Here is a 24660-nt window from a genome sequence, read left to right on the forward strand (position 1 = left end):
AAAGAGTTCATATCAACAGAGGAAGCTCGTCACCTCAACATTACAAGGTTGTCCAAAGATACTTATTTTCTGTACATAGAGGTATGGCCTATCTTATAATTTCTGAAGTCTTTTAATATGAAATGTACTGCACAGTGGAATAATAGACCTTTAGAGCATGCTCTGTCTCATTCATGGCTCCCCTTCATGCAGTCTGCTGGGATCACTTTTCACCAGAAAACGTAAAACAGAGTAAAAAATGAGCTGACAGAAAATCCTGCTACCAACTTCTTGTGCTGATCCTTTTGCTGTGATTGGGGTAAACGCATATATATTATGCTATCCATATATTATCATATATAGCAGCTCTGATTAAAACGCCAGGATTCTTGATATGTTTCTGTTCATGCTTCTTCAATCTAGAAAGTAGCCATCACCATTTTTTTATCTTTAGCTTGCAAGTGGAATAGAACTTAATTCACATTGTTGAAATGTCCCTAGGGCTTCAGAGACTTAGATTTACAGATCACAAGGATTTCAGGATACAGTAAGACTTTTCTTTCTGTTCTATATCTGCAAAGGAGAAAGGCCAGCATCTGAAAGGGCACTTGCAAGGTTGATCAGAGCTTGCATGGCTGAAGAATATATAAAGCAAAAGAGAGAGCAAGGTTCATCTGATCATATTCTCAAGGACAATACCTACTTCCTAAAATAAATGAACAGAAGCACCTTCTTCGTAATTGTGCAGGGCCACAACCTAGAAGCTGCTGCTCAATTTTCTGCAGTTCTGGCAGTTAAGACTGGGGGATATATCATATGCAGCCTTCAGAAAGAGAATAATACAATTACAGCCTTTTTCTAACACTCTCTTTTATTTTTCAACTGTTGTGTAACATCGGAATAAATGAAAAGAGGAGCTGACCCACAGTCATTATAATTACACAGCTTCATTGGCTTTGGCAACACTGCATCAGTCCATAGCAAATGAGGTTCTGAACCAGTAGTCTTGCCTGTGCACAGGTAACACATTGTTTTTTCATTTCTCTTACTCAGAGATCTATCCAGACAGCTGGATACTTTTTGATACAACTACCAAGAGCAGCAAAAGAAAAATAGTTCTATCTATAGGTGTGGCATGGTTTAGGAATAGTGCTTCCCAGTTTAGTGCTCCCACTGAGACTCTCCAAAGCGTGTGCCTCTCACTCTCCCCGCTCTCCTGTTGCAAGATGGAGAGAAGAATGGGAGGTACAAAAAGTAAAGATCACAGGTTGAGATAAGAAAAATTTACTGGAAACAGCAATGTGATAAGAAAATGAACAGAAATAGCAACAGTATAATGAAGTGTAAAAGACTGGCAAACAGTTCACATGTGATTGCTCAGAATGCATGTTTCCCAGCTACTCTCAGCCTCAGAACCAGAGTTACAGGACCACTCCCTCTTCCCTATTTACTTGACTGGAAGGAACTCATTCTCCGCAGAAGAGACTTCCTTACTCCTGCCCCTGGCAATGGCTTGAGGTGGTATAGAATAACTTCTGGATCCTAGCCATGGCCCCTGCTGGCTGTTGCAAATAATTAAACCTGTCCTGACCATAACTAAGACATTATCCAGCCCTTATCCTATGCCATCAACATCAGACCTTGCTCCTACATCTTCAAACTGTATACATATATACAGAGATATATGCACAAGCACAATTTCCCTAGTTAATACCTGTCCCTCCTAGATTTCTGTCGAGTTCATTGAGTCCATGACTGCGGGTTCTGCTTATCCTAGATGTCTTCCAGGGCAGGAGGGCTGCTGTGCTGTCAGGTGGTTGCAAGCTTCATCACAAGCTCATGACTGGTGTATCTGGAGCAGTCTATACTCCATGTCCATGGTAGTTGCGGGATAAATTGTTTGCATTCTTCATTTCCGTAGTTCATTCTGTGATTGTGGGTGTTATAACATACTATTAACTGCTTAGCAAATTGGACTGATGAGAGAATTAACTCATTTAGGAATAGGGCTATATTCCAAAGTGTTCAGTGTCAAATTTTTTCCTTTCTTAATGTACTAGTTTAAAACACAGTAGGAAAATTAAACCCACTCAAGCTACCCCCTTTCCTCCACCCTCTTGTGATAGTGGAGGAAATACTAGAGAAGATTATAAACTGTAATCACACTTAAGTGAAAAATCACAATAACCAAAAAAAATTAATAAAAGAGCATACAAAAGAGAGAGTGTTTTGCACAAAAAAGGGTGTTCATCACTGAACAAACAAAAACACTTCCCAAAGACAGTGCTCAATGTGGTTTTCCCAGACAAAGGCAAAAATGGTGAGTGGTCGCATGCTGGGCCATGTGGTTTTTGGGAAAACAAATGCAGTATATGTCAGGGAGAGTCACAGCTTGACTTCCCTCCCCCATCACAAAAACACTGGAAAAACGGGGACAAGACAAGATCTGGTGGGACCTGAGTGGGCTCTGAAGCAGGTCAGGGGACCCTTCTGCTGGGCTGGCTCTGTGGGAGCAGGAGTGGAGCACTCGGCAGTTCTGGCTGCAGCTGTGGTTGCTGTAGCAGTTGCTGTGGCTGCACTTAGGCCCCAAGCAGCTCGGCGGGGCTCCACTCCTCAGTGCTGCTGCTCTCTTCATTTTGTGTCTTCTACCACCAACCCAGAAAAGGCTCTCCTCAGAGGAACAGGGAAAAGGCTGCCAGTGACAGAGAGGGGCTGGCTGTGCCAGGCTGACCCAAAAACTTGCACACCTCCTCTTTCAAGCCCACAAAAGGATGGCAGTCCTGCCACTGCTGGACCTGGCTCCCTCCTGAAACCTTAACCCCACCATGGTATGGGTGGTACAGAATTAAACAGTGCTAGAAACTCTGCCCTGTTTCTTTATAACCACTTACCTCAAAAATATTTATCAACTAAAAAAACATCTCTTTCCTGTTGAACACAATTGGGCAATATTTTGTTATTAATGTGAAAATATGACTTTCTATGCTCATTGCAGGAAGGCTGAAACTAGATGACCTCTGAAGGTCCCTTCCAACCCAAACTCTTCTATGTTTCTATGATCTCTGTCTTCAAACAGTTAAAAAGAAAGCTAGGTGTATGATGATGCCTTTTATTGAGATTGTCTGTTGGTTCAGGCTATTAAGCGAGCTCATAGGACAGCTTCGTGGTCAAAAGGAAGCTTATAATACCTGGATTTCAGAGCTTACTTTAACCTGTGCTGTAGATGAATGGAGTTTTCACTTTGTATTTGTTTGGCTCTTGAAATTACTTTTCAACATACGTTTTTTTTCAGCTGAGAATCAGTGGGGTAGATTTCTAGAAACACAAACTGAAAATGATGTTTTATCATTACATTTCTGTAAGAGTTAAAGTACTTCCATTTTCTTCTGGAACTGAGGTCTCATTTCAAACATAAATATTGCATATACTTCTGCATCCAAATTCTGCTTGCCCTATGTTAGGATCCGATTGTTAAGAGATGCCTCTGCCTGAATTAAGGTGCGGACAAGGCCATACATCAAAATCAATAGTACAGATTTTATTTAATCATAAATGTGGGGTAGAGGCAGAGATAGAAATAGGAGGAAGGAAGGGGAAGACAGAATGCAAGATTCGGCAAAAGTTATCACCACCACATGGATTCCTCTGGCATCCTGCTCGTCGTTCTTCATGCTGGTTTGCTTGGTGCTGGGAGTCCCTAAGTGTTCTTCTGGAGGTACCACTCTTTTCCAGGTCCACATCCCCAGTATCCATGAGGCATAGATGCTGTTCCCATAACTTGGAATGGCATGTGTGCAAGCAGCTGTTTCCTTTCTCACAGTTTGCCATGGTGGGAATTTTTATCTGGATGGATTATCCAGATCTGCCTCACCAGGCCTGGCATCTCCCTGTTGTTGCCATCTGCATTTTTCCCACAGTCTGCACAGTGGAATTTGTGTGATGTGCTAATTCCAAACCTTCACCTCCATTTAGGTCTGGTATTAATGCCTCCCTATTTTCCATCTGTGCTTTTCCTAAGTTCCTGTTGTGGTGGCTTATCTTACGAGAACTTCATTCTTTGACAGTGTTTGAGGCAGTTCATTGTGCTCTTTAAGTCCTTACACCCTAATGCTTGTAGAGGCAGAGCACATACAACAGGCCATACAGTGGGATTTATTAGGCTGCTAGTTAATGATAGTTCTCGATTTGAAAGCCAGTGTGTCTGGAATCATTGCTAAGTACTAGTTTGGTACTAAATCATGCATCAGAAGGGTATGCAGTATTTGGCAACAATCTATTGATTTCTTTCTGACTCATGCAGAACTAATTGTCAGTTACACAAATTAGAGAGGGAAAAGAGGGGGGGGAAACCCCTTGAATATTGTTCATTTCTTTTGGCCGTTTCTTTGGTCCAGGTTTTTTATCTGAAAGGAAAGCAGTGTGTCTAATGGGAAACTCTTATATTTTGTGAAACAGTGAGACTTAAAGTCTTGTTAGGCAATCAGTACTTCAGCAGAATGAAATGCTGTTGCAACAGAAGGAAAATTATACACCAGTTATTTACCCAGTCAAGAAAAATTATGCTCCATAACATCAAAGGGCTTCGATTAATGAAATAATAGAGAGCAAACTACTTTTTACCAAGCCAGGAAATACTTATTCATCAAAATGCCACAAGCCAAGAGTTTGAGACTCTATTTAAGATTGTAAACCCAGAGCAACACATGTTGTCTATATGTGACTGGTTCTAGGAACAGGCATGAAAAAAATAACTGTGTAATGCTTATGCAGATTTAAATGAGTTGTTGGAGGTAATTAACTCATCCTGTTCCTTATTGTCCTTCAAATAATGTTTTCCGTATTATTGGGAAAAATATTTTTTCAGCCTGACTATTCCCAGCTCATGTATTTGTTTGTTTTCTGTACTTTCCCCAATCTCCAATAATTCTGCTTATTTTCATAAACTTCAGAACTCTCCCCTAATATTTCCTCTTGCAGTGGTCTCTTATTTGAAAATTTCTGAACTGTTTTTATCTAAACCAAGCTAGCATTCAAAGCAAAGTGGCTGAGATGGTAATTCTGAATGTTTGTTTTTCCCAGTAGCATGTAGAATTAACAGTCTCCTGTATGTATCAGGCTAACTGAATCTTGAAAGTTAAGTCCTCTCTGTTTTACCTTTGGCACAAATTCCAAGGAAATTAATATGCAGGGTTAGCAAGACAGAACTGTTAGAATCTGAATCATCCCTTACTCCAACAACTTCTTTATGCAAAAGGTTAGGGCATGAGAAAACAGATTAAAAGGGAAATGTTACCTGGAAGTGCAGTAACGATGCAGCAGAGAAGCCTGGGGATGTGTAACAGAGAGGTGGGAGGAATTCTTTCAAAGCACAGGAAATCCACAAAGACTCAAAAGGGAAAAGTGAGTGAGTGAGAGGCAATACATGTAATGTATTAGCTGGCTTGCAGAAATGCTCTTCTTATGTACTTTGGGTACTGTTTTGATTTGTTTTATTTTTGACAGAAAGCCCGTGTGAATTTTGCTTTGTGTTCAGCTGCACCACATTTGGTGCATAACAGCTACTGTATGCCTTTGCAAGTGTAACCTATGAACCAGGATGCAATTCTAGCCAGTATAGAAGCCTGGGGGGGGGGGGGGGAGGGGGGGGGGAGAAACATAGCAGTTCCAGGCTCTGAGCAGTTCTGTTAGAAATTGATACTGTGAGCTTGCCCCTAAGTTCCTCTTTTCTGTACAGCCTTGGGGCAACTGGGATTCAATTAATATTCCTTTAATGTAATGGATGTTCAGCAGGGGCAATTCAGACAGGTCTGTCATATGACATCTAAAGACACTGGAAGAAAATTTACTTTTTAGCTCTGGCTGAAATTAGGCAGGACATAGGTGTCATTTCACAACATGGAGATTTTATGTGTAATAATTTGGCATCTTACATCTGCCACTCTAATTCTCCATGTGTTACATATGTCTGAAACAAAAACTGATGACATAGGAAAGCTGAGATTTATTTTCAGAATTTCCAGAAAAAAAAATTTAAATCATTGGACTGAAATAGGAAATGCATACATTAATACGGTATCAAAAGAAAATATTGTTTCATTACTTAGTGCCTCCAGCGCTCTTCTTCCCTTCTTTAATGAAATGGAACCGTCTGTGCCTTATTACTTCTTCCATTTAATCTTGTTAATGCAGTCTGTTAAGACTCCACTTTTGCAACAGTACAGGTGTAACTGTGAATAAGTAGGCTTGTAGGAAGGCTACTGTTCTGCTCCTGGAAGTCTTATTTATTTACGAAATGTGTGATATTCAAACCGAAATAAAACCTGATGCAACTGGTGAGTTGAAATATTTTTATTCTTCACTTCCTTAACAATATGGGACATTACAGTGAAAAATAATAAATAGGGAATAATAAAGAGGGAAATATTAAACATGTTGTACAAGTCTACCCTTGAGACAACTGCATTTGGAGTTTTACTAAAGATAATTTTTCCTACTGTGTTTAAAAGATGGCAAATTAAATTGGTAAGTAGACAGCTGGTAAGTATAACATTTTTTCAAACAGCAACAGATGCAAATCCAAGAATATCTCCAGCTGATTTAAATACTTTTCAAAAGATGGAGCAAAGATTTAAATAGGAATGTGCAAAAGTGAAAATCCATAGTGATTATCAAAAATATGGAGAAATATGAAGAAATTCAAAAAGTTTTAAGAAGGCAATATCAGAGTGATTTCAGAGTCATTTCAGGTTGAAATCACTATTGATATTTGTTTGTTATTGCCTTTGTCTCTTATAATTTTGCCTTGTAGGAGTTACATTGTGTCTAAAGTCAGGTATTGCAAGAAAAGTAGTCCGGGAAAGTGGATTGGAAATTGTTCCCTTGACTTTGATGGTAGTCACACAAAGTCCCAGATAATGCAAGTTAGATCTTCATTTTGCTGCACTGCTGAAATCTAACAGTGCAACAGCCCTCATTTCCCTTGAAGATTTTGCATGGCATAGAATTCTGGGTTTGAGTGTTACTGAAAGTATAGGAATTTGTGGACATTCAAATGAATCTGTGCAGGTAAAGGGGGGAGGAGAGGAGGGGTACAAAGGTTGTCGGTGTGCTGCAGCTGCAGTCCAGTAGCAAAGAGCTGGAGAAGAGGGTACTGCCACAGACAGAGTTAAGAATAACCACTACACCCTCCTTCTACTACAAGATGAATTAAGTTTTAAGTTCATTTCCATGCCACTCCAGCAAACAGTAACGGTTGGGCATGAGGAAAGATAAGGTTGTGTGTGATCCCACAGCCAGGTCTTCGCAGCATGCTCCTGCAGCATCTCTCTCTGTGTTGCTCAGCTTTGTAACTATATGGCAGACATCTGTGCCATATCTAACACAAAGAATTAACTTAAGGTCCTGACTATTGTATGACCATATCAGCCAGCTTGACAAGCAGGATGGACTGTAAATATTTATCATAGTATCTGAACTCTTCCTTTGCAAAGTTCATTACTCTATTTATCAAGAAGGGAAAAAAATACAGCCGTGGATTTTTGTCTTCAGGAAACAATAGGTCAGAAATACTTGGCACATTCTAAGTAGCTTTTTGAGTAAGGAGAAGTAAGGACAGAAAATATTTTGTCTTGTTAAATACCTGATGTATTATAAAACATTTTAAGTTAAACATTCGAAAATTGTGACAGTTTGGCAGAGTAAATACTGAGTACAGTTCTCATAGGAAAGAACTTTGCATATGCAACGTATTTTCTGTATGGGTTGCTATTTTTTGACTGAGTGCACTTTCACTGTTTTAGAGACTTGCACAGAAAACATGGTCACCACTACTCAGTCATCCTGACCAGCTTATATAAACACTTAGCTAAAGCTGCTAGAGATTATTTGCAGAACATTGGATCTGATGAGCTCAAATGTAAGATAGCTTGGGTAGTATAATATTTGGGATTACCATAATAATCTCTTTAGGGAAAGTGTGCAGTATCAGCAGAACCACTGCTTGAGTCTTTGAGGGAAGCAGAAACTACAGTAATAATTCAGCATATATTATATACTTAAATCTTTCCCTGTGAATAGGGCAAGTTTCTGAGCTCATTTATGGGGCCCAGGATAAGGCCTTGATCATTTAGTTAAATAACTCTGATTTAACTCACACCTGGAGCCCAAATCGTCAGTGTGGCAACGTGTTTTTGTTGTGTAACAACTTATATTACTGTAGCACCATCCTTTGAAGTTACACACATAATTTCCATGAATTTGAGTTGCTACGGGAAAAAGTTCATAGATGAATACAGAGAAGTCCACATTGAGAGGCAATGAAAGTGCTTCCATACAGATTTACAGAGTGCTAGGTGAGCTATCAGAGTTTACTGATCATTTGGCACTTTCTGACCTCTATGAGCAGAGACTTTTAGGGATCAAATTTTGAGCCATAGCTTCTGGCAAGGGACATGAGTTCTGTCTTTTGGGATCTGGACAATGGGCTCTACTTTGTGTTAGTCATCAGAGGATACAGGCGGTTCTTCTCTTCTGCTGTCTTCCTTGCTTGTGAACCATTCAAAAAAGTCTGGAAAAGCCCTGAACACTTGTGCTTGTTATACACTTCAGCCACTCCATTTTGTCCAAATTAAAGAAACAAACAAGCTTCTAGGTAGCAATTTGTGTACCTTTGTCAGATTCCTAATCTCAGTGTTTCACTGAGTGCTGGGCTAACATCCTTGGCAACAATGCTGCAGAATTTTCTGGAGTCCAGGAAATTGCATCACCACTGCTATCTTGTAATGACCCAATGAAAATCCAGATTTTCTGTCAATTTACGAATTATTTTAATTAATTGAAATAATCAGGTCTGCCAAAAATAAAAAAGACTTGTGATCCAAAATCTAGCATCATCTCACAACATTATATCACTGCTCTTAAAATTGTTACTTTTATTTGCTCACAACTACTTTTGCTTCACAGAGAAGCATACAGCCTTGCACATCTTGCAGCTTTTCTAGTTGACCACTACAATGAAATTCAGCTTGGAGCAGTTATTCTTAACCTGTTTTAAGCTTGAAGTCCTTTGCTCCTATCTAAGGTAAGATACAAAGCTAGGGGTCCAAAAGCATTTCTTTTTAAAAGAATGTATTTCTTGGTCTAATAGACAATGTTAAATCTGTGTGAAAATCTTATCTCATCTGTATCCCAGGACCATCATAAATGTAACAACTTTTTACTATACATAAATTGTTAAATAATAGTGCTAGGTCCAGTGTAGTTACACTTAGGAAATGAAAGAAACAGTATTTGAACAAAACATTTTTTCTTACTTCAGTGCTTCTTAACACTTAGGGAAAAGGTTGCTATACTGTACACATTTTTTCTCCTTGTAATTTCACCTTCTCTGCTGAATGTAAAGGCAGGTAATCTGTGTATATCATTCTTTCCAGACTTGTTCCAAAATTTCTATGTAACAATAAGATACAAAAAGATGAGATAACATGAAGAATTTTAAATTACCTTTGGCTGTGGAACAGCCATAATCATTTGAACTCATATTACTTCATCTATTTCAAACCGTTTGACAATGGTCAGTAAACATTCCTATGGCCATGGAACTCATGAAGACATCTTCCAAAGTATGTATTTACAGTGCAGATATAAGCATATTTCTTCACATGCAAAAGGGCTAATATACAGCACATAAAAAAAAAGTTTAAAACTTTTCATCACTCTACAGACATTATCACACATACTTCTAAGGTTTGATCTTTTGTTTTAATAGATTTTAAATGTACACAGTCAGGATGCACAGGGTAACTAAATAAAAACTTGCAATGAAAAAAACTTGAGGTTTTAAAATACTCTTTTCCAATAGTCTTTAGACTCTCCATGCAATAAAAGGCAGAGTTGATCTGTAAGAAGAGTTGGTGTGCAATTCAGCATGTTTTGGGTTGGGTTTTGGGGGGTTTTTTGTTCATTTTTTCCCGACAGGAATGTCATGAAAGAGGAAGGGAAAAAGAAAACATGTTACCAAATAACCTTCCAAGTGACATTGGTTATAAACTAAAAGAACTTCTGCTAAGAGTGTGAGATGATGAAAGAAATCAGACATGAAAATTGCATGCATTTATGGGAAAAATCTTTTTTGCACAAATGTACCCCATTTCTGTTTTGAGCAATGATCTACCAGATTTCTCAATATCCAGGTTCCAGGACTATCACTTACCTTGATATTCATAACACGTTTTTACATCTCATGTGCAGATGACATCTAATATGTGTGCCCAGTGAAACATGGAGATACACAAGAACTTCTGCTTTTTGGGGTTCGGTTATCTGTGCTCATGAGATGCAGGACTGGCTTATTTGAGAACCATCAGCTTTGCAGAGAGTCTTTGTTGCTGTAACAAAGTCCAGGGGCCAGACCCACAGTCTGGTGTGGGTATCACTGTCTGAAAGTGCTAAGATTTTATGAAAACATTACTTTCCTGGGTGAATTGCACCATATTCCTTTAGTCTAATGGCTCATTTGGGGTATGATTGACAGCTAATGTGTCTACAGACATTAATTAACATTATCTGGAATTAATTAATTTGCTGAGATATTACTAACTATATAGGTCTCACTGCATGAGGTGTGACAGAGGCTGTAAACATAACTAGTACCTTCAGCTGTATATTTTCAGATTATTAAATACAAATGCAGAGCACCTGAAGTCTTGCTGTGAAACCAGAGAACATCTATTCCAGTAGCAAAGGGGATGTAGTTGGTAGCCTAACTTTCCATGGAAACTTCTACTGACAGTAACATGCAAGGAAAAAAAGCATTTCCTTCTCCCAGAGGTCAGGATAAAAAAGGTATAATTGGCAAGTAGATAAAAGTGCTGAATGTACTTAATTTGAAATCACTTAGGGATAGAAACATGAAAGTGAACTAGGCCAGTGTACCAGCATTTTTCAAGGAAATGCAACAAAGGATGATGGGAATTCTTGAAAGGTGAAGCAACCGGTTTTTTCACTATCAGTTCTCTAATTAGCCATGATGCTTCCAAGTGCAATCCCTCCTGGATCAACAAATTAAAGAGAGGACTTCCTCTTGAAAGTTTATGCCTGGCATGCTTTATTATCATCTTTTGATCAAGAACTAAATACTGAAAGCTCGAGTCTTTTTTCCCCCTTAAACCAAAGCTACAATTCTGTGAGATTATAATCCTGTCTTTCCCAAGTGAAGTTCTTTAGATATTAAACTGAAATTATATAAAATGTGAGCTTTGTTTTTCTCTACTAGACATCATGTGCATGTGACTGTCCACACAAATACACATCAGACACATTAGCTGCCGTGTTGACTCTTACCTTTCTTTCAAGAGGAATTCAGAGAATTAGCTGTGCCTCCCATTAGAGATTCATTCCTAATTTCACCCATATAGCAACTTTTGAAACCTGATTATTTTCCTACTTTTAGAATAATGAATTTTGTGCTCATGTATAAATGTTCTACTGGTGAAAAAAAAAGGCAGCTCAGTGTACCTTTGATTTTTCTTAGGGCAGCATTTGAGCTAATGTTTTCTTTGAAGATGTTTATAATTACCTATTTGTTTATATTTAAGTGCTCATTTCAAATATGTGAGACAATTTTGGACTTGCTTCCTTGATAGAATTCCACCCTACTTTCTGTAGTCATGAGAAAATGAATTAGATTCCAGCTGGTTATCCCATCATCTGTGGATTATAATTACTAGTCATGTAGTATTAATTAATTTCCATTGTGGCATTACAATTTGTAGAGTGCCCTGTAAAACTGGAGGCAATTCCCCGTCCTAAAGAACTTTAACCTAAGTATAAAATAAGAGATAAATACTGTAGAGACATGCATGACCCTGTGGTACTGAGGAAAGAAGCTACTGCTGGTAGTAGGGATCAATCATCATGCAGCATGTATCCAACCATTATGTTTTCTTAGACATCAGGGTGATGGTGGGTTTGCAGGCTTTTGTATCTCAATGTGCTTACTGAAAAATCAGGCAAGTGAGCTCAGGTAGAGGCTTGCTTGAAAAGAGGCAGGAGCCATTTTTCCTGCTCGTGGTATCAGAGTGAGTGAGAAGGCAAGTGGAAAGACTTTCAAAGTGGTGCTAAGTAGTTTTGCTCTTATTCCTTCCTCATGTTTCCTACACTGGGAGAAAATAAGTTCTGTTCCTGTGCTGCTGAAAGTTATCATTGTGGCAACCCCATTACTGTTTGTTCATTCAATTTTTGCATCAATATTTAGGAAGTGGTACTTTGTCAATGAATTTTTTATTTTTAAGGAGTTCAGAAGAAAACTGCTTATTTTATAATAGCTGTAAAGAGATTCTGATATACAGGTCCTTGAACTGTTTGTTTGTCTAATAGGTGAAAGGAATAAGAAAAACAACATAAGATCGTAGGTGGACAAACAAAAATGGAATGTGCAAAAAGTGTAGCATCCTGTGTCAACTAAAAATATCAAGGTTGTGTGTTCACTCCCCATATGGGCCACTTACTTAGGAGTTTAACTTGATGATTCTTGGGAGTCCTTCTCAACTCAGAATATTCTGCAGTCTGTGACCTGTGATTATATCTGCAAGAGAAACATGGTACACTCTAGGTTCATAACAGTATCTCAAGACCCTTCTGACAATACAGTGGTTTCTTTTTTATCTGGCCTATACAATCAAGATTTCTGTTAGGACTCCTAAAATTGCTCTGCTGTTTTATGAAAAAAAGAAATATCTGGGGAACAGTAGCAAAATACACCCTTCCAAACTTATTCAAATGCCTTCTGTGTCCTAAGGACGTCTTTTCTGTGAGTTCTCTAAGGAGAAGTGGTAGCAATTTCCTAGAGAACCTGTACTTACTAATTTATAGAATGGTTATTTTTGAATAAAGGTTTGGATTAACTGAAGAGTCGAAAGTCTAAAATACTTTTTACATATTAATTGAAACCCAGAGCCTTAGCATTTACGGACTTGACCCACAAATACCATGAATGTAGAGCTCATAATTGAAACTCATGCATGAAATTTTTATTTGCTTACAGTGAAAAGTACTGTGCTAAATGCAATTAGTGTCACAGGATCAATTATTCTATCTGTTCCTGTCAGAGTTACAAATGGTAGATGCAAGTCACATTAAAAGTACCTTCATATTCTTGTTGTGGTTTTTTTCTCTGTCTTGTCTTTTTCTGCAGATCTCTTTACATTCTCATTGTAGTTCCTGCCTCTGACATTGACATACGTCTTTGAAGCATAGAGCAGCACATGGTCCCAGAGCTGAGTCTTTCTCCAGCCACATGATTCTCAAGCAGAGACCTGTGAGCAGTTGCTCAAACTAACCTCACAAACAGCAGTGCCTGGAGGCTCATGTTTAAATGTTTTTATTATCTCAGGGGGTTTGAGGCATAGGAATTCTTGAGCAGGATCAACCTGGAAAAATTTCCAACTGCAGGTGCTTCTCTGTTAAGGAATTCCCTCTATACAACACAGATTAGGAGCACTTTTAAAACTGATTTGCTTGCCTGACCAATGCCTAAAATTATGCTAGATCAGAAACACTGTATCAGGAAAATGAGTTCACAATGGTGAGCTAAAGTGTCTTCAGCTGTCCATGTAAGTTCCTCTTGCATGGTTGCCTTTCGATATACTGTCCCAAGGGAAGAGTTATTTGACTTTCCAAAGTGTGGGGCCTGCTAGTGTTCATCATGTGCAGTTTACCCCACGAGCCTCTACACTGAATAGGAGGATAAGGGAGTAGGGTGTGCAATGTGCCTTTCAGTGGGAAATGTGGTGGTGACTTGCTGGGACACAGTACTGAGTTTTGGTTGTTTAACTACAAGGTGGTAGGAAAAAGGAAGTGGTAGGAAGGAAACTTCCAACTTCTGCTAAAAGAGACAAATGATAATCGTAAGTAGAAATGGGGCAAAATCCAGTCTATATGATTATATTTTCACAGCATCCACTGTGCAAGCATGTTTAGTGCTTAGTTTACAATGTGCAGTCATTTTTAAGTATGGTTTTTTTCCAGTTTTTTTAATTTTTTCAACTGCCTAAAAGTTTGAAATGGGATGCTCTTCTTAGGATTAGCTTCTGGACAATAATCTTGTTTCCCTGTCTCAATCCATTTTAGAGTTAAACGTGTCTTGTTAAAGTACTAACAGTTATCTATCCTTGTGCTTTGGGTAGCTCTACTAAAAAAGCTTTTCTGCCCAAGAATTCAATGAGTGACTTGAGTTGCAGAGAACTGCTGCTGTTCCTGCCCTGGGTATGGAGAAACAACATCTGCCAGGATTACTTTCCAAACATGATTCTACTTCCAAGCAGGAGAATAGCAGGGCGGCACACATCCTATGTAGAAGAACAAATGAAAGGGAAAGAAAATAAGTTTAACATTTCTTCTCAGTTTATCTGACTAAAATACAGGCACAATTCTTCCTTACATGTCAAAGTATGTGCTCTTACAGTGTCATAAGAGGAGAGACACACGATTTGAAATAATTGAGAGAATCAAACAGCTGTGTTAGTGGAAAAAAAAGGAAGATAGTGAAATATGTTTTCCTTCTCAGAATTAAAAGACCACTATGTTTAAAAAAGGATCTAAAGCATGTCCGTATTTAAACATTTTCAGATCATACCTGACTCTCCTAGTACACAGCCACTGGCTACCTAAACCCCATCTGTACGCCTTGCCTGCCAATGACCCAGTGTTAAAAAGTTTGAGGAGACAGGGAGGTTAAGCAAGCTTTTACCAGCCTGTCTCTGACAGTGGTATTACTATCTTTGTGTCTTGAAGACATAATTTGAAGAAAGTGAAAACTCATCACCTCTACTCTGCTTTAAAAAAGGCATCAAAATACACCGTATATTTCTACCTCAGAAAAATGGAAAGTCACAAATATTTGAAGTATGTAGGAAGGAACAATCCAGATTGTTGTTTAGGATCCCTAATGACTGTCATTAGCAATAATGATTATAAAGTAAACTGGTAAAAAAAAAAACCTTAAAAAAGGTAATATGAGGAAAAACTTAATAATTGAGAGACATCTTAAAATGTTGAAGAGTTTTATGGGGTGTGGCAGAAACTACATAATGTGAAGCATTTAAAATTTGCCAAACCAAAGCATTCAAAACCAGACATACAATACAAAGCAGTTTTGTATTGTTGGGGGTCAACTGGTTATCTGCTCTCCAGTTTGAAAGATCTCCTTTCGAGAAAAAAAGAAATTGAATACAATTATATACCCAAAATATCTGTCTTGTTTTCTTTTTCAGCACAAATTGAAGTGATACCATGCAAAATTTGTGGTGATAAATCCTCTGGAATACACTATGGAGTCATCACATGTGAAGGCTGCAAGGTATGGGATTTTAATACAGCATAGTCATCATCATTCGCATTAGCCTCAGGCACCTGTGTACAATGATACACTCTTAGAAGCTTTCAAACAAGTGGTGCCACAGGCTGTAAAGCCTACTGCTGATAAAGATGCATTTCATGCCTAGTTTTCCTAGTTGCTTTCCATTTTGTCAAATAGTCTTTAGAGCTACCTCCTTGTTTGAAACATGAATTAATTACATCTGATGCAGTGTAAGTGCTGACACCAACAGAGGCTGGCAATTGTAAGTCACACCTGTTCTACTTTAAATCAGCTTTGAGAGAGGTGGATTTCTTGTTTCCTATACAACCCATGTAGCATTACAGTTAGCATGTTACTTCTGGTCTTTTTTAAGCACTTACAGGTGTGAGTTTGGTCCTTTTTTATCTCTTTTGCATAATCTGCAGGGCAAATGGTAATCTCCAAAAGAAAGAATGCCTTACATTATGAGCAGTATAAAAGGATCCTTTGTCTTCTTCCGCATAGGCTTCAGTGTAGGGCAATTGCTGGGAATTGGAGGCTAATAAAAAAGGGCAGAGGGGGGAGATGCATGTAGCTCTTCCATGCTGCTTAGACATATTAACATATTATCTCAAGCATTAGTTCAAATAACACAAATCAGACCCCATCCAAAGAGAAGAAAGACTTCAATTTTCAATTTTAAAATTGTCTGCGATTTTATTATCTAAGGAATTACATTATTACTCGTGACAAACCAGAATTCCATACTACATGCTGGTACTTCAGTTTTAATTGTAAATGGGAAATTGCAAAGGTGGAGAGGCAGCATCTCTGATTTCTTCTAGCTGGAAACACACAAACTGGGACATTTGAAAATGCGTGCCCCTTTGCAGAGTGAAATCACAAGTCTATACTTAATGCTTTACAAAGTATTAGAACAGCTGAAAAATCTGAAAATTTGGGTGCACCCCATTTGCAAAAGAAATATTTTAATGCCAACACATTGAGAACCAATATACTGGTAAAGATCAGGGTTTTTTTCAGGAACGTTAGCAATTGTAAGCAGAACAATTTGCAGTGTGTCTTTGTCTTACTGTGGCACTGGACTCGAAATAAGCATCTTCTTATGACGATCACATGAAACAGGATTAAACTAATTGATCTGATACTTCAAAATTGGCACAAAAGCTACAGAAGAAAATTACTTTAAGCAGAAAAAGAGCATCTTCTCTCAGTACTCAGAGCCCACAGAGTGTCTAGGGGTATAGTCTCCCGTAGAAGTAATTAGGGTTAATGCACCCTTGTGTGTGCCTCAAGAGGAGATGATACCCCTGTGCTCTGTGAGTAGACTGCTTATTGAGATAAAGAGATTCTCTTCCACTTATAATAGTTTTAGCCCTACTGGGTTTGTGCCAGTTCTGCTGTATCAGATCAATTAGTCTAATCTTGTTTCGTGAGCCTGTGTGAAAAAAACGTGTCAGTTTTTCACATCAGTTCCACTGGAAGGCATCTCAGCCTGTCAGAGCTCCCTGTTAAGGTAAGCACTGTTTGTGACAGTGCAGCTCTGCTCTCCATTTAAATGCCCTCTCCGTTTAAGCATATAAATAGCTATTCACTCAGCCTGCATACTGGTCATTTCTGGCTCTTTTTGTCTCAATGTGTCTCAAACCTGAAATAATTAAGAATGGAGGCCATGTGTGGAAGAAACAGGGTAGAATCACCCCACAAGCATGCACATGTGTTGAGCCAGGCACCATGCAGCTGCAGCATTTCAGAACACAGCATCCAAGAATTACAGTGCAGTGGCGATGCTACAGACTTCAAGGAACAGGAAATCCTTTAACTCAATGTCCCTACATTAGTTATACTGCTGAAAATCCATATTGTAAGTGCTTAAGGGTCGTCTTAAATATTGCTGTTGGTTTGTATGCATGCCTGCCTAGGCTGAATGTGCATAGGCAGTGGACCTGCTGGACCCACTGAGTGAACTTGCAGCTTTGACACTATTCCTACGGAAAGGGTGAAACCTGAAGATGAGTTTGGACCACATCTGTCTCTGCGGCTCCTTCTTTGCTAAGAAGCCTTTTATCTTTTCTACTGCCTACACCAAAAGCAAAGTACTTTCTACCACTGTTTTGTCATAAATTAGAAAGTAGTTCATTTAGCCATTTCCTCTCTCGGACTGGCTGTGGGTGGTGGGTCAAGTGATTTGTTCAAGGTGCAGAAAGATTTGTTGTCCATGTTGGAGGTACTGGGAAATCTGTCTTTAACTCTTTAGCTCTTCAGTAATGAAATACATCTTCCTTCATGCAAAATGGAACTATTCTGAGCAAATATAGCCAAATCTATATAAAGATACCATAAAAATGAAATGAAAGGATTATTGCTACTTTATAAGACATCTTATGCAGGAGAATGAGAGCATTAAATTCTCCTCAGAAAAATTAACTACCTGCTGTAAATTAATTTTGTTATGTAACCCTTGATACATAATATGGTCCTTTTTTCCTAAGGATGGCAAAGACAAAACAAATTCCTCTGAGATGAGATCAGCCTTAATGGGAACAAAAAGTACTGCAGGAGAAAGCACTGTCAATGCTAATGGTTGCATGTGGTTTTTTAACATTATTTAATTAATTTGTTCTCTGAAATCCATATCAACATAGATGCTGCTAAAATCTAAACCTGAAAACAGAAAACTCTTCACAAGTCAAAACCGAGATTGGCTATAAAGTTCAGCAAAGTGATCTTCAATTAGCATCCATTTAGTCTTAAATTAAACACACTTCTACCATTTCAGGAAAGTTCTGGTCAGCTGAAATCAGTTAAGTTTCCACCAGAATTTTTCTGAGATTTCCCCAAAGGACATCTGTTTTCTGAAAAGTACAAATCATAGAATTTAATTTATATTTTAGATACACTATAATCACTGATACACTGAACAAGCTTTAGCCAATTCAAGTGGGTCTCTTTATGCTTGACTTCAGAACTAGCACTGCCAGTGTCCTTGGTGGAACACCATGCCTGTCACCGACACACCACAACACCCTCATGCAATTCTCCAGGACTTAAGTGAGAATTCATGGATAACCTGTAGAAAGTGAATTGAGCCCTGTAGCACTGTCACTTTGTGACTTTTTCCATTGCTCAGTATTAACATCCATCAACCTATGCAGAGATACACTATTTCTTCCTGAGAAATGAAATCAGCTGTTGCTTTCTGGCTTCATTCCAGGGTGTTTGCAAGCTTGCAAGCTGGCCCAGAAAGGCACAAGCACTTTGGTATCACTTCTGGTGACTGGTCTAACTGCAGTAATGATATTTCTGCTGTTTCACTATTCACAGCCTCCTGCAGTGGCCGGGTATCCTTCAGCTTTCCCACCACACAACCTGCAGCTGCTTGCATTTAAAGTTGCCAGATTGGTTAAGGAACTTCTCTGCTTCATTCTTTTCTCTCTGGACTTGCAGATCCTCCTGACCTTTATTTATTTATTTATTTATTTGGTATAGATCTATTTATTTTTGTTTCTCTTCACCCTGTGGTTTCATTCTTCTTGTCATTCAGATACTTCATGTCACTTCTACCATAACCGTACCTTTTGGTGCCACTCTTGGCACCACCTCGTAGCAGCTGGAAGCTCGTAAGGATTTAGGTGTGTGTATGTATACTTCCCCTCCAGCCCTCAGGTCTCTAGACAAACAGCCCATGGAAAATGCCATTACATTCTCATGGTAGTATCTAAAGGTGTTGCTTTCTCCTTTGTGTGTTGGCTTTACTTGATACAGTCATTATATCCTAGTGCTTTTGTGAAGCTTGAATTTGAATTACTTCACTCCTGAATCGTATGCCACTCCAGACCAGATCAACATTTGCCAAGTTAAAGTGAACAGCAGACTTCAGCTTCTCATGCTATGCATACCAGTAACAGTTATTACCAGTCTCTTCATTAAAGGAAGAAATTACTCAAAACAAGTACTTTTATGTCATCTCTTAAAAATGCTGACAAGTTTTTCCTCTATTAGGAACAAGTGTTAGATGATACAGGGTCATTATTGCACAATAAAAATGCATTCTGTGACATCATTTAGGTTTTAACAAAGTAGAATTATATTCTTTACAGAATAATGCACAGTTCTCCTTATTATAAATAAATGTTCTTTAATACAATACCACCTATCTGCAGAGCCACAGCATAAGTAGCAGTGCACTAAGTAAGAGTTTGCTATAGTTGTTTGCATGCTTTTTTTTGTGTGTGTGTGTCCATGCATGCGTACACAGGCACATGTGTATTCTCATGGTAATGCTTGGTCTTCCCTGCTCTCTTGCCCCAAGGGATTCTTTCGGAGGAGTCAGCAGAACAATGCATCCTACTCCTGTCCAAGACAGAGAAACTGTTTAATTGACAGAACCAACAGAAATCGTTGCCAACACTGCCGACTGCAGAAATGTCTTGCCCTGGGAATGTCTCGAGATGGTAAGGGGTCAAATTCGTACTTCACATCTAAGCCCTTTGAAACTTTTCTTCACTGCTAACTTACTTAAACTCCCTGTAGATTTCTGCAAAAAGAGAGAGGAGAAGCTCCAGGCTTTGTAATTCATGCACTGTGAGACGATCTTTGCCATCCGGTTAACAAAGAAGGCTATTTTCATGGAGAGGGGTGGGGAAAATCACAAAATGGAGAGCAGTATTAGTTTAGAACAGAAAGAGTCAGAAGTGAAATATGTTATTCTAATCAAAAGCACAGAGCACAAAAAGGTCACCTCTGGAGAGATGGGTTTATATTAAGCATTATATTAAACATTAGCATTTATCTTAATATTAAATACTGATATGTGAAAGCATCCATTTCCCTGAGATCTCTAAAGGTCTGTGGTAGTGAGGAGGCGCACCTACACAAATTTACGCCTTTCTAGCATTAGGGCTTTCTGTTTGTTTTATTCTGATCACTTGACCAAGTATTTTGCTCTGGAAGAAACCCCATTTCTTTTACTTGCATATTGCCTCCTGTCGCTGTCTGGGTCTGTAGAAGAACATTTCCTAATTTAGCGCTGAAAATGGATCCTATGCCAGAGGAAAGCTCCACAGTCTATGCCATCTCAGGATCCTTTGGTCTTTGTAGAGCTCTGATCTTCCAAATTGTGGTGTGATCAGCCAAGGTCAGCAGGCTGAGAACATACATCACACCAAAACTGCAGACAATGGGAGGCTTGGGCAAGGTCGTCCACAGCTCACATGCCGTAGGCACCACTCCTCGTGCAGGGGATTTCCAGCTCACAAACATGTTTTATGTAGTGAGAAAGTATTAGAAGAAAATGTTCTGCTTTTTAAAAGCAGTTTATATTAATTTTATTTTCCTGGAAGCAGTTTTCTGTCTTAAAAGGTTTACACAAAATGTGTCTTTTGAAATTAAGTTACTGATGGAGAAGTTCCTCAAAGAGCTATTTATTTAGACAGTCCACAGGCTATAAACTTTTTTGAATTTTGGACCATAATAGGTCTCCTTCTATCTCAGCGTGTCTTTTGTCTCACTGAAATGCCTTGTTTGCCAGTCTCACCAATCTGGGAGGAGCCTTGCAATCTGGCCTTTAATCCGTGAATTCTTTTTGGTCCTAGGATCCAGTATACTTGACACCTTAGTTCCTAATTCTTCCTGGTGATTAAAATAGTAACATTTCAGCAATTTAACAGCACATGCTTTCCTCCTGAAAGTAGTATCTTCCAATGATTTAAGGTATCACAGGGGCATTTTAATGTGGCTCACAGCCCTGTCTTCCCAACCAGTAATTCAGAGACCACTGCAGACAGACAAAATGAGTGATTCTTCCAACAGCACTACTTTGTTCTCTCATGGTTTATGTAAGGGTCTTTATGATTGTTTATGATTAAGAATATTAAGAGCTCTCACAAATTTAAAATTGGCTGTGTGAATTTTTTGACAGAAAACTTTAATATGATTTTTACCTCCCAGCCATGTAATAAATTCATTTTTATCATACACAGCCAGGATGCTAATTGACAGCAGCTGGAGAATCCAATTAATGAATATATAATGAGGATAAACAGTGGATGTTTGGTTATACTACTGAGGCCCAAAATTTGAAGAAAATTATTTAAAGTACAGTCATTGTATATTGTCCATAAGGGTATGCAGCATACCGTGAACTGATTCCAGGGACAGGCTGAGTTTGTGTGAGGTAGCTTGCAGCCTGAGTGTAGGACTGCAAATAAACTGAGGTTGACAATAAGAAAAAAACTCTCTTGGTGTAAAAAAAAAGGAAAACAAATCAAAGTGGCTGTCACCTTGTTCTGGCACTGTATTTTCATATTATGCTCTGCTTTTTCAGTTCTTTTTCCTGATTGAAGAATTTCACATTTATCCACATACGGGTTCAAACTGTTCTCAAGGGCTACATGAGAGCCCTGTGCTAATAAATGTGATTCTGAATTGATCCAAATTTCAGATGGACTGGAAATACACAGTATAGAAAATACACCTCATAATACGTAGAAGTTTGTATTTCTGGAGCAATGTCCTCTTACCTGTTCTGACGAATTCTGCTGAATGTGTCTCTGATTTGTTTTAGAGCACAATCAACAACTGCCTCTCTGCTCTAAGATCCCAAGATCTAGCCCAATAGAAGACCAGAATTTATAGAGAGATGGGGGTGGAGAGTGATAATCAGCTCTGATCTACTGTATATGCAGGCTGTGAATTTACTCCTCCTAGTTCCGCAGCAATCAGCATCTCACCTTTGAAAATGTCAATCTTGGTGTAGTGAACCCTCTTTCCGGGGAAAATGGTTTGCCCTCCTATATTTTTCTCCCTTTCTCATCAGGAGGAGTGCATGGATTTGTGCAGGGAGATTATTAAAATGGAGATTGCATAAATCCCTAAGACTTTGCTTAGTGGAAAGATGACATTCATTTGTGCTGTTTACCTTCAAATCTGTTCTTTTCCTCTAGGTTCTAACCTGTAAGATTATTTTTTTTAAGTGGGAAGATAACACCCCATTGAAAGTATGTGATAATAAGGCTTTAGGGCTTGTTTTCACCCAGAATATTAATCTTGTTAGTGTACTTTGTAAAGGTTTGTGGAAAGTTAGTAAATGGATGTGAATTTACAAGACTGTACATTTCATACAGCTCTGGGTTGTTGTTCAGTGAACACAGAGATATAAACAGATGCATGGTCTTTTTAACATTCAGAGTGGGAAGTGAATTTCTTGACTGAGGCCCTCCTGTCAAATAGGAGTCGTTGTCACCTGGTAAATTCAAGTACACAATATTTTTTCTTTCATGAGATGTATATGATGTAAAGCTTTGTGTTCTTTCTCTGTTTCCACAGAAAAAGATGTTTCCACAGCAAAATTAACCCTGGAAGTAAATACCAAAAGAGGGTGGGGTTGAGGAGAATCAAGAGAAATTTAAAGACGATGGTTCTCATTGTGCTTTGCTTTTCAGCTGTGAAATTTGGAAGAATGTCCAAAAAGCAGAGGGATAGCTTGTATGCTGAAGTGCAGAAGCACCAGCAGCGACTGCAGGAACAGCAGCAGCAGCAGAGTGGTGAGGCAGAAGCCCTCGCCAGGGTTTACAGCAGCAGCATCAGCAATGGCTTGAACAATCTGAATAACGAAACTGGCAGCACCTACTCAAACGGGCACGTCATCGATCTGCCGAAGTCTGAGGGTTATTATAACGTGGATTCTGCCCAGCCCTCCCCAGACCAGTCTGGGTTAGACATGACTGGAATCAAACAGATAAAGCAGGAACCTATCTATGACCTCGCCTCTGTACCAAACTTGTTTACCTATAGCTCTTTCAGCAACGGGCAATTAGCTCCAGGGATATCCATGAGTGAAATAGGTAAGGAAAACTCCTATCCTGTAGTGAAATGTGTATATATAAGCTAAGCTCCGGTTCTGTCTTTATTAAAATGTCGTACCTGCATTCCATACACAGATACGGAATAGTTGCACGTTCACACGTGTGTGCACACACATACAGAAAGTAAAGGAAAGAAAATCAGTCTGGAACTAATTGACATAATATTAAGGCAGCTCTGTTTTTACCAAAATCTGCAAATTATGCAGTTCTTAAACCCAGCAGTTCATCTTCTGTTTATTAAATAGGAGCATCAAAGCAGGTGATGAATCAATCATAACCAAGTGATAATTAGGAAGGGGCTTGTTTCAAATGAGCTCATTACTAGCAGGGTTAAATGATCTTTTCAGCCATCCATCCGTATTCTTGTCAACACCCAGAATCCCCATAGCAGCTAATTCTAGGGTACTTATTGTGAAAAAGTACCAGTCATACTTTGGCTGCAAGGATGTCGATGCAGAGCAAGCTCACTAAATTCATTAAAGTGCACAAACTCTGAAAGCATTTGTGTGGATATCCCCACTTCTCTGCCTGAAGGCCTTGGAGAACTTGTCCCTTGCTTTCATCTTTGACAAGTGACAGAGACCTCTCTGTGAGGTGAGACTGTTATAAACACAATGACTAATGGTGATTTTTGTCTAAGGAGGATTTCTGTTCATCTAATGCTTCTAGTTGTATTTCAGCAAAGCCACTAGAAGTACTACTTCTGTTACAAAGGTATTATATGAAAAAAGATTGGCATCCTAATTAGGTACCTCAAGAAGTGAAATATGCTGGATTGGTTGTGGCTGAGAATGTAATCAAAGGTAATTCTCAGTGGAATTTAATTAAAAAGAAAGAAGAAGGAAAAAAAGTTGTCTTCGAGAGCACTCCTAGCAAATTAATAAATTTCAAATTGTGAAAAATCCTCTGCAGTTGTGGCCTGACTTTGCTCCCTCATGTACATGGATGTACCCTGAGATCTGTAAATTTGTGTGTGTACTCAAACTGACTGAGGACCCTGGAGGTGTGGCCTTCACTCTATATAGATCGCAGTAATGGTATCTATAGTAGTTACTGTCTGGTGAAAAAATGAAGTAGTGGCTAAAGTTGGTAGCATGTTTTCTGCCCATGGGTGCTCATTTGCAGGAGGCTCTATAACACATGGTATGCTTTAGTTGCAAATTATGCAGGAGAAAGTTAAACTTCTGGCACTGTTTATTAGGATATGTTTTATTACCACCTTTGGCCTAGGCCACTGTCCAGTAAAACTATACACCTGCAGTGTAGGATTAGAGAGGAACATTTGCTCCAGCTTCCCTCTCAGCTCTCGTGGCCACATGAATATTACTCACATGTGGCTTGTGCATACCTCAGTCCTGCAACAGGGGATCACCATTCTGCAAACCAGCTGAGAGACAATTTAAACAGTCCTTAAAAGCTGTTTCCATGCAGACCAGAGCCAGTACCGCAGGGAAATGTTTC

General features: G+C 38.9%; 1 protein-coding gene across 2 annotated transcripts in view; it reads left to right on the forward strand.

Annotated features, from left to right (window-relative positions):
- Positions 1-24660, forward strand: part of RORB (RAR related orphan receptor B) — a 135444-nt gene that overhangs the window by 78151 nt on the left and 32633 nt on the right. The window contains exons 1-4 of one of the 2 annotated variants that reach the window (XM_042012745.1): positions 6188-6311; positions 15249-15334; positions 19647-19788; positions 22777-23178. In XM_042012745.1, coding sequence (XP_041868679.1) covers positions 6272-6311; positions 15249-15334; positions 19647-19788; positions 22777-23178 — 670 coding nt within the window. In that variant the 5' untranslated portion in view covers positions 6188-6271. Of the gene's footprint in view, positions 1-6187; positions 6312-15248; positions 15335-19646; positions 19789-22776; positions 23179-24660 lie in introns of those variants that run through there. The other variant, XM_042012746.1, reaches the window with a different exon arrangement.

Source organism: Corvus kubaryi, unplaced genomic scaffold, assembly GCF_017639235.1.
Source record: "Corvus kubaryi isolate FWS band 111438036 unplaced genomic scaffold, C.kubaryi_AGA036_p1.0 split1-37296, whole genome shotgun sequence".
NCBI lineage: Eukaryota > Metazoa > Chordata > Aves > Passeriformes > Corvidae > Corvus > Corvus kubaryi.